General features: G+C 44.9%; 2 protein-coding genes across 4 annotated transcripts; one reads left to right on the forward strand and one right to left on the reverse strand.

The window, feature by feature from the left end:
* Nucleotides 1-1,285: 1,285 nt before the first annotated feature.
* creb3l4 (cAMP responsive element binding protein 3-like 4) lies at nt 1,286-6,378 on the reverse strand. 3 transcript variants are annotated; one of them, XM_052064904.1, is made up of 11 exons: nt 6,166-6,378; nt 5,549-5,624; nt 4,937-5,038; nt 4,680-4,866; nt 3,642-3,742; nt 3,415-3,504; nt 3,229-3,335; nt 2,239-2,307; nt 2,060-2,144; nt 1,891-1,984; nt 1,286-1,778 (listed from the first exon to the last, which is right to left on the reverse strand). In XM_052064904.1, the coding sequence occupies exons 3-11, from the start codon at nt 5,033-5,035 to the stop codon at nt 1,534-1,536; spliced, it is 1,077 nt and encodes a 358-aa protein (XP_051920864.1). In that variant the 5' UTR covers nt 5,036-5,038; nt 5,549-5,624; nt 6,166-6,378; the 3' UTR covers nt 1,286-1,533. The 3 variants fall into 3 exon arrangements, with proteins under 3 accessions (XP_051920864.1, XP_051920863.1, XP_051920865.1); XM_052064903.1 differs by lacking the exon at nt 5,549-5,624 and having other exon boundaries at nt 6,166-6,377; XM_052064905.1 differs by lacking the exon at nt 5,549-5,624 and having other exon boundaries at nt 3,648-3,742; nt 6,166-6,376.
* Nucleotides 6,379-6,942: 564 nt separating this feature from the next.
* LOC127600412 (zinc transporter ZIP1-like) lies at nt 6,943-9,933 on the forward strand. Its single transcript, XM_052064909.1, has 4 exons — nt 6,943-7,172; nt 8,121-8,319; nt 8,465-8,595; nt 9,134-9,933. The coding sequence occupies exons 2-4, from the start codon at nt 8,202-8,204 to the stop codon at nt 9,794-9,796; spliced, it is 912 nt and encodes a 303-aa protein (XP_051920869.1). The 5' UTR covers nt 6,943-7,172; nt 8,121-8,201; the 3' UTR covers nt 9,797-9,933.
* Nucleotides 9,934-10,396: the final 463 nt, after the last annotated feature.

Below are 10,396 nucleotides of genomic sequence, written 5' to 3' on the forward strand. Positions count from 1 at the left end.
CTACCGATGTTCATTCCTACCTTGCTACCCTACCTACATTCCTTCCTTTCCAGCTTGCCATCGTCTTATTGACTGTATAATAATATATATTCATCATATATTTGCTTCTTTTTCCGTTGGGGCTGTTTACAGTGAGGAGTGATACATTTGTTGAACATATTAAAGGCTGTAGTGAAGAGGTTTGGGTGAAGATGACTTTGGACGCACACATTGAGGACCAGGAGACCCTTTTCAGATCAATGACTGACGCATGATGACAGCTGCTGAGGGTTGATAAGAGGGGAAAGGGAAAGAGTAAGCAAGAATGTCTTTGCCTTGCATGGCCTACGACGCGCGAGATTTCGCGGAACAAGTATGATATAAATCTCCTGTACTCAATTAAAAAAAATCGAGAGGGGCGAGGGGACTGCGGAGAAGGTTGGGCGAGATTGTCCTCAAATCTTCTCTCGTTCTCTAGCTAGCAAAATGAACTTGGTGTCTTTGCTTCCTTCATCGAGTGGTGTTTTATTTTACTACTGTCAACAGATGAACCTGACACTTACCTATCTTCTTCTTTATTAAAATTCTGCTGTCGTCTTTGCGCCAATCTGTATCTTGCTTTCTACCCATCTGCTGTACCTTCACATCAGCAACCAGGCTACCATCCTACCTATGTTGTTACCCATCTTTTCTGAAAACTTTCCTTCATTCCTTCCTCCCTGCTTCGATCACGTCCAAAAACAACAGCGTATGTGAGGACGTGGCGCCATCTTGTGGCTCTTTAACGCACCTGCAGGCCGGTAGTTTGGATGTTCTCATTTCTTTCTAAAGTGCGTCCCGTTTTTTTTTGTGCTTGTTTTGCGTTCATGTTGTTCCTCACATTTCGTTCACTTGCAGCCGTTTGCCTTGAGCTGTTGTTTGTGGGGGTTTTCCCCTCAATGTTTTCATTTGGTAGTCGTTCATCGTGTTCATTTTCTCCCGCTTTTCACGTTATGTTTGTCTTTTAGCGGTGTTTCCATGTTCTCAATGTTGCCCAATTCTCCTTCAATCGCTGCCGTGGTGTCCTCATTTTTATGAAGGCCTTAACCATCTCACGCTGATCTTCTCATTCCGTTCTCTTGCTCTACTTCTATCATGTTGATCTTTTTTGTATCCTTCCAGGTCATCGTATACTCGTTGTACTGTTGTCATGCACATCTTCTCCATCTTATCCCCGTTTTCAATGTTCTCAACTTCTTTTGTTCCTCTGGTGTTTTTTTTTAATTCATGTTCTTCTCAATGCGGTCCACACGCACAATCTAGTGTCTGAACGAACAATTTGTACATTTAATTCAACATTTACAACATGACATGACAATAGGAAGAAGAAAGTGGAGGACGTTGAGTCCAGCCAGAAAGATAAGCGCCATGTTTTGGGTTTGCAGATGACGCAGAGCTTTGGCCATTTGTAACTCAGGGAGAGGTCTCTCATGAGTCTAGTGTCAGAGTTCATTAATTAAGAAGACTGCTGAGGGGGAACCGGCTTTGCAGATTGACACTGATTCTCCAACGTGTCTACATCTCATCAGCATGCGGTAACTTGGCAGCAAGTTGAGCGGGTGACTCAGAGGAACTATTTCCAGATTGGACACCTTGTAGCACCGTGTTGTTAGATGGGACGCCTTCAAGGTTCTGCCCAGCTTCTTGGACATCCACTCCCGATTGGCTGACGTCCGACGGCACAGATGAGTCCGACGGGAGAGTCTCATCGGATGGTGTCAGCGAGGAGGCGAAGTCAGTCAAGATGTTTCTGGAAAGCACTGAAACATCACAGAGAAATGTACAGTCAGCTCGACTGAGCGCAAGCAGGAAGTGATGTCATAGGAAGTGAGGCGTGGAAAAGGAAGTGATACAATCGGGACGCATACTGACCTCCAGTGGGCCGGTCGTCGTCATCTGCAGACAAGCGCCGGCTGAACGGGCTCAAACTGGGGAGCATGATCAAACTCAACGAGATGAAGATGATCTAACACACACACACACACAAAATAAAAAAAAAATGAGTGTGCATACATGCCCACATGCACATGTATGTACATACCAGTAGGCATGTGCTGGTCTGTGCTCCCTTGCTCACTGAGTGTTTGACCAGAGACTGAAGGTGGCGCAGCTGAGTCAGTAGAGACCTCAACACACACACACACACACACACACACACAAACACACACGCATGTGAGTACACATGTGCATGTGTAAGCAAGCGTGCATGTGTGTGCTTACATATTGTGTTTCTCCAACTGCTCCACTTTCTTCTGCAGATCTTTGTTCTGCGCTGAGCACAATGCCGCCCTGCCAGCACACACACCTCAGTTTGCTGTGCAGGTGAACTCAACTTCCTTCTAGTTGTTAATGATCTAGTCATGACTATTCCATCTACATACATACGTACTGCATAGATCTACAAATCTAGATCCATCTAGCTACACTATTTCACTAGAGCAGCCATGTCCAAAGTCCGGCCCGGGGGCCAAATCCGGCCCGCGGTCGAATTTCATCCGGCCCTCGGCCCCGGTCATAAAATCAGTGCCGTCTGGCCCGCAGGTTGGGCGCAATGGAACACGTGTTGCATTGACTGAGGGCTCGTAGACTGGTGAGTGAGGTTTTATAGAGTACTGCTTCCCTCTAGTGGCTAAATGAGTAATAGCATTCACTAAATGAGTAATAGCATTTAGACACTAGAGGGCATCACTCACGAGTTAACAAGACATCACTCCGTGTTTATATTGACTGATATGTCATATTTCAAATTCCTGTTTCAAATGAGCCAAAAGAAATTCTTAAGATTGTTGAAATTCAAATAAAAATGGAAACGTGAAACAGACTGGCTTACTAAAATTTGTTGAACAATATTGTTGTTCAATGTAAAGAATGTCAGCCAAGGTCGGCCCCCCGACATTTTACCACATAAAATCTGGCCCCCTTGGCAAAAAGTTTGGACACCCCTGCTCTAGAGACATATTTACGGTCTCAAACGTTAACCATGAATTGTAGATGATCTCCCACTTCTTGAGCGACTGCATCCACAAGATCTATAGATCTACGCGTCAATGTGATGAGGATGTTTCCTTTGATTTCAGCACTAGCTAGCCGAGATCTATCCATTAAGCCTCCATCTAAGTGTGTGGACTCTCCATCGGCGAGTGGCCGTCTGATGACTGTTATTAGCAAGCGTGAGGCCGCGATTGGTCGCTGAGGAGAAAGTGAAGCCACCTGTCCTCCAGGCCGTCAATGTACTCCTTCCTGCGGCGCCGACTATCCTGCGCCGACTGCTTGTTGCGGATTTTCCGCCGAACTTTCTTCAGGACGCGTTCCTCGGCCTGTCAATCAAGGCCGGTTCAAAGGTCACCTTGGGAAGTGCTGCCGTTGCGTGACACAAAAGTTCAACACATGTCTGACCTTGGTGAGAGGAAGCTTATCGGGCAAGGACACACCCTCCTGACTCAATAGCTTCTCCTCTTCTGCCGTCAGATGCAGAGTGCCACTCGCCTAACGCACACAGCATAAGTCCGAAACATGGACACACACACAGATCACAGATCAAAAGAGACACACACATACCTTCCACAAATCGAAAACACACACACACACACACACACACACACACGCACACGGGTTTTGCTCACTTTTACCTCTTGGTCAGCAGGCACGCCGAAATGCTCTTGTCCCAGCGGCAGCTCACCGACAACACAGGCGTCAGACAGGAAGTGATGCGAGTTCCACGGCTCTGCGAAAGAAAGACATTTAACGTCTTCCGGCAGGGACAGCAAATCATTCAGCGTTTCCTACCACCATGGGGGATTTTTAGATCGACAACTTCAATAGTATCTCTGTTAAAAATTGGTAGGGAGCGAGTAAATAATTTAGAATGCACTCACTTATTCCCAATTCCCCAATCACTAGATTGGTATTTTTATATCGTGGACTATTTGGTTGACCAGAGAGCTGTAAAAATGAATTGAAAAACAGCTAACACTCAATGGCGTCTAACTAAATAACTGGCTGTCTTTGGAATTTCAGACTCTCTAAAGTAAATACTCTTTATAGTATATCCCCATTTCAAGAATTTTTTTGAATTAAAAAAAAAATTCCTTCATCACAATTATAACAGGCATCAATTATACACAAATCTCCTATACTTGCAGGCCAACCACTGTATCTTAATAATAATAGTGAATAATAAAAATAATAATAATAAAGGGCGGCCCGGTAGCCAAGTGGTTAGCACGTCGGCTTCACAGTGCAGAGGTACCGGGTTCGATTCCAGCTCCGGCCTCCCTGTGTGGAGTTTGTATGTTCTCCTGCGTGGGTTTTCTCCGGGTGCTCCGGTTTCCTCCCACATTCCAAAAACATGCATGGCAGGCTGATTGAACACTCTAAATTGTCCCTAGGCGTGACTGTGAGTGCGAATGGTCGTTTGTTTCTGTGTGCCCTGCGATTGGCTGGCAACCTATTCAGGGTGTCCTCCGCCTACTGCCCGAAGACAGCTGGGATAGGCTCCAGCACCCCCCGCGACCCTAGTGAGGATCAAGCGGCTCGGAAGATGAATGAATGAATGAATGAAAAAAGATTCCAATATTGATCCCAAAAATGGCAATGATAATTTTGTGCTATTTGTGCCTGGTGAGGGTTTCCCAACACAGTTGGGAGTCACACGTTCTCACCGAGTTGGATTGCGATGACGTCCACCCCTGCCGGCTCCCCCTCCTCGCTGCTGAGGTCATACACCAGTTGGTAAACAGGTCGGGGTGGGATGAGGTCCTCGTTCCCTGATGACGGCCCGCCGCCGCCAAACACGTCGTTGGGGTCCACAGCATGGAGGACATCTTCTGATTCGCTGTCGCTCAGCATCTGGGTTGGAGGGGGCGGAGACTGAACATAGGAAGCGAACATCACATGACTCGACGGGGGCGACGCTCACGGGATCCAGCGGGCGTCTCTCGGAGAGGGTCAAGGCCACTTCCTGTTGGCAGCTGAGTGATGCAGTGTCGCCGTGGATACGAGCGTTTTCTGCATCCATGGCCTGGAAGAGGTGTTGAAGGAAATATGACAAATGTTGAGAGTCCTCCTTAATACCAGTTACTGTACTATAGAACATTTGAACTGATATTTCAAGAGCCACACAAGCGTGATCAGTAATTCGAAGATTAGTTGGTTTCACCAAAAACAACACTTTGTGACATAAAAATGTTTTTTTTTAACAAAGACGTGAAGTGGCACAGTGACTTTTATTCCAATATTTTTGCTCAAACTATAAAGCAATAAAAACACGAATGAAACTGGGCTTTTAGTGGCAAAGGAATCATTTATTTACAATTAAGGCACCAGGGGAAATGATGACACCCTGGATGGGTCAAGAGGGGCTTTTTTTACTTGGGATTTGCTATTCACTCCATTTGCTGATCTTTTCCCACAATCGAGACACACATTTTCTACTACTTAGTACAACACAAACCCTGTCTCCATCAGACACGTGCCCAACTTCTAATCTGTTCGCATCGTTTCCCTTGCGACATGAAAATATGACCTCCACCTTTATCTTCAACTCAAAAGCTGTGCTGATTTCCCAGAGTGATGCAACACTGCTTTCTACTGGCAAGTGGTTGTCACTGCAAGAATATAGACAAGTGAAAAAAAGGGGCAAGACCTTCTTCCTCACTAGGAAGTTTAAAAACATACTTGGCGAATGAGAGTAAACGTTGAATGTTAACAGCTATGGCAGTGAATGAGTTGCCATGAATATTATGAATCATACATGACATCATTCATTTCTAACACCTTTCGTCTAATCGAGCTGAGAGGAAGAATGTTGGAATAAGGACAATTAAAAAACAGGGAAGAAATGAAAAAGAGAGCTCGAAAACGAGAGACGACTCAAGAGCCAAAGCAGAAAAGAACAGGTGAGAGCAAACATTGGCGAGGATATCCTGTTCCGCGCAAGAAAAGCAAACACTACGAGCACAAGTAACACGTGTTCTTACTGATTGAACATTTTTTTGTAGCTCCTCAAACTCTGATGTTATTGGAGATGATCAGTTTTCTGGTGTTTACATGCTCGTACATACATTTGAAGTAAACCATGATAATGCCACTGGAACAAGTCAAAGTACCACGCTCATTAATTCAACCCCAAAGAAGCAAAACACTCACTGAGGTGCCGTCACATGCGGCGGTTGCACATTACAAAGTTTTCAAAAGAGGTCCAATGGTGCTGCACAAACTCCAACAAGAAACACACAAACACTTTCACCAAACAGAAATAAAAGTCCAAAACTGCTGTTGCAATCGACGTGAAAGCCCAACTTCGCGTCAATTCGTTTCCGCCTCCTTTTCTTCTTCGTTGTCTTCTTCCCCTCGACTGCTTCACATCGGAGACGAGCACTTTTTGTTGCCCTCTGCGCTCGTTTGAAGAAACACAATTAAAAGTCAGGCAAATTTTCTGAGGCTGATATGTTATGAATCGAATCGATTCATCAAGTCGAATCCAAAAAGCGAAGTTCATATTGAAATCATATATGACAACATAGAGACTTTTGGGAAATTTGGAAGGATGTTACTGTCAAAAGCTATCAAGATTTATTACTTCCTCTTTGTCGCCTTTTATAAAATAAAACCACCTGTAACAATATTAACAATTTGTGTATTTTGTTTAAAAAAAAGCAAGCATCACCATTTCAAAAAAATTAAATTCTTAGATTGTAGATTGTACTGTCTTTATTGTCTTTTAAATTTCAGTTTTCGTCGTTTGCTACTTTCTATTTCTACTGTAATTTTGAGAATTTAGTGATGAGGGTGATTTTTAAAAAATTATTACAGTAATATCTTTTCACTGAAAGCCAATACTCGCGGAGGTAACGACAAAACAATAAAAGCGATTAAAGGAGACGAAGACAAGTTGATTTTATTTTGACAACCGGAAACACCGTGCCCGTCTACGGGAACTAACATGTTCCGCGATCAAAATGGAATCAGCTGATCGGAATTGACTCACAGTTCCCGGAGCAACGAGGACACGACAAGACAAAAAAGAAGAAAAGAAAACCAACCATGGAATAACACAATAATTGTGATTTGACATTGCGACAGGAAGTGTTCACTTCCCAACTGAAAGTTTGGTCAGAGTTTTCACGTTGGGATTCGGCGACTTTTGCTCGTAAGTTATTTTCCTCTCCAATGTGATCGGGTGACGCTCATTCTCTTTTGCAAGGTCGGAAAAGTGACGCGAATGTTTTGTCTTTGCTATTACCAACATATTTCTATTTCTCATTCTTCAGTTTGGGCGGGGTGTTGTTACAATAGTGAAGTTGTCATAGTACTTGAAAAACATTTGCCATGAGAATAAAGTCAAAATGGAGGGCAAAAATATGTACCGGTAATTCTTCAGAATAAAACTGGAATAAAATATTTTAGAGAGCAATCTACCTAAGTAATGATTCAATAACAACGGCCATCTAAATTAAAATCAAAGTTTGAAAATAGATTATTTTTTAATCCAGAGGTTTTTCAATTTAAAAGTAAAATACAACTGAAGTGATTAATTAGCCTACCACTAGAGGGAACCTCGTCTATCTATCTATCTATCTATCTATCTATCTATCTATCTATCTATCTATCTATCTATCTATCTATCTATCTATCTATCTATCTATCTATCTATCTATCTATCTATCTATCTATCTATCTATCTATCTATCTATCTATCTATCTATCTATCTATCTATCTATCTATCTATCTATGCACATTAATCAACACACGAATAAACAGTGTAAACCCGCTGGACTTAGCATAAATGCTAGTTTTCAACCATAGTCCCAAGGCAGGTTTCTTGTGTGTCAAATCTAGTTCAACAGACAAGAGAAGTGCTTTCGGGAAACATGAAAATACAGACACACACAAATACAGGGCAGCCCAATGGATGCTAATGCGTAGACGATAACGAAAGCATAGATCAGTATGGACTGGATGACCAGGAGGTGGACTGAGGAAGCACGGGGGGGTCAGTGTGACTTAAGGCTGTGAATGGCTGTTCTTTATTCTTGTGCTTATCCGCCTGTCGCGTCTCCCCGGTTGCAACGGCTCACATGACATCTCCTTTACAGTCGAGCGTGTCGTGTGATGGCCGCTGCATTTTACACCGTCACCTCTGTCTGACATCGATCGGCGTGGGGGAACGTCGTCCTATGACATGTCGGCCCTGGCAGCGAAGATGCTGGCGCTGGCAGTCCTGCTGGCAGTCACGATGATCTTCGGTCTGGTGCCCCTCTGCCTGGTGCAGGGGGCGGGGCCCTGCGCCCTCAGGCCAGGTGAGGAAGCTCACCCCATTGTTTCCGTCTCACTCATCCCACTTGTGTTCTTCACGCCACCCGTCGTTTCTGCTTCGCGTCTCCTACATGCCAACGGTGTCATTGACACCGGTTGTCACCTTGATGCCGCTCGTGTTGTTGGCAGCGTGTCGTGGGCGCGCACAGGCTCTGATTAACAGTTTTGGGGCCGGCGTGTTCCTGGCCACGTGCCTGCTGGACCTCCTCCCAGATTACCTGAGCGGCTTCTACGACGCCTTTGCCCACGCGGGGCTCACGGTAAGCATTTTCTGTACAAACGTACACTTAGTTGGAGTTTTGATTTTGGGAGAGTGTTTTTCACATTGATGTTTGGATTTTGAACTTTGAAGTCAATATTTGGAGGATTGTTTCCATGTGGACGCTTTGACATTGTTTGAATTTTGTTTTCATGTTGAGGGTTTGATTCTTGTGTAGATGTTTTCATGACATTTTGACAGCTTTAAAAATTTTTTTTGTTGATGATCTTTTGCCGTTTACTTTTTGGTTGGTGTTTTAAGGCCATTTTTAATTTTGAAGTTCTGATATTATTGTGACAGTGTTTAGTTTTTGGTTGAATTTTTGATTGTGGATGTTGAAATTTATGTTCTGATTTTGATGTTTTTTTGTTTTTTTTTTGGTGTAGATTTTTACATAATTTGTCAAAACATTGTTTGTTGTCTATATAAATCAGCATGTATTGTATTGTATTGTTTTGAGGGTTTTCCCTTTGTTATTGTCTATGTTTTTGAAATGAATCGAGTGTTTCCTTAACGAGCGTTGTTGTCGTGGGGCACAGCTGCAGTTCCCGCTGGCCGAGTTCATCGTGGCGATGGGCTTCTTCGTGGTTCTGGTTTCGGAGCAGCTGTTCTTGGCCTTCACCGAAGAGCCGCGGAAGCTGGGCCAGGAGGGGCGGGGCCTCCTGGTGGATGGTTACGGCGGTGAGCAGGCCAGCTACGAGGTGGATGACCAATGTCACCCGCAGGCGCGCCCGCTGCCTGCGTCGCCATCCGTGTTGCGCGCCTCGGTTTTGGTCTCCTCATTGTGCCTACATGCGGTGTTTGAGGGGCTGGCGGTTGGTCTGTTGGGCGGGGGCCGGGAGGTGGCGCAGGTGTGTGCGCCGCTCGCCATCCACAAGAGCATGGTCGCGCTCAGCCTGGCCTTCAAGCTGGCTCACACCGGGCTCCGGCGCGCACCGCTGCTCGGCAGCCTGCTGCTTTTTGCCTCCGCCGCACCGGTAGGCATGGGCGCGGGCGCTTTCCTCTCGGAGAGCGCGCTGTCGCCGCGGGCTGGAGTGGCACGTCGGACGCTGGAGGGTGCGGTGGCGGGCGCTTTCGTCTACATCACCTTCATGGAGGTCCTGCCGCGGCAGTTAGGCCGCGGGCGCCGCCGCCTGGCCGAGGTGGCCATCACACTGTTGGGTTTCACCGCCGTCACCGCTGTGCTCTTTGTCAAAATGTGACCGCCGCCGCCGCTCCTCTGAAAGAGGGAGTGAATTTTAAAAAACGACAACAAAAACAAGCAATTGAGATGTTTACAACATAACAATGAAGATGAGATGTGGTATTGTTACTCATTAAAAGTCATCTGTTTATTTTGCGCACGTGTCTTGATGATGACAGACAAGTATTCATATAGGATGGGATGACGACATTCTTTTGAAACAGAATGCAGTTTGTGTCGAAACTGAATGTGAAGCTGCAAAGAAATGGTCCGGGAAGCCAAAACTACGTTCTTTGGGCACTGGAGAGCCCGCCATCCACAGCGGTTCAAAAAACGAACCTTGCAATCCCTTTTTTTTTTTTTTGGCTGCTTGTCGTCAGAAGTCCATCATCATTTATAACACAGTTATAAATAATCTTTTATAACATCAAAAAGATGATAAGTTTGTTCACATCATTCAGCATTAAATGCGTTTTCAATAACCAGAAACGCATGAAGACACCAAAACCCCAGTAGCTGTCAAAAGACACGTTTATCTTTTATTTAAGGTTAAGGTTATTTGAGGTTAAGGTTATTTAAGGTTACGTCTGCTCTTCGCCGATTGGTTCATTTCAACTGT

This window comes from Hippocampus zosterae, chromosome 5 (genome assembly GCF_025434085.1).
Source record: "Hippocampus zosterae strain Florida chromosome 5, ASM2543408v3, whole genome shotgun sequence".
In the NCBI taxonomy this organism is placed as follows: Eukaryota; Metazoa; Chordata; class Actinopteri; order Syngnathiformes; family Syngnathidae; genus Hippocampus; species Hippocampus zosterae.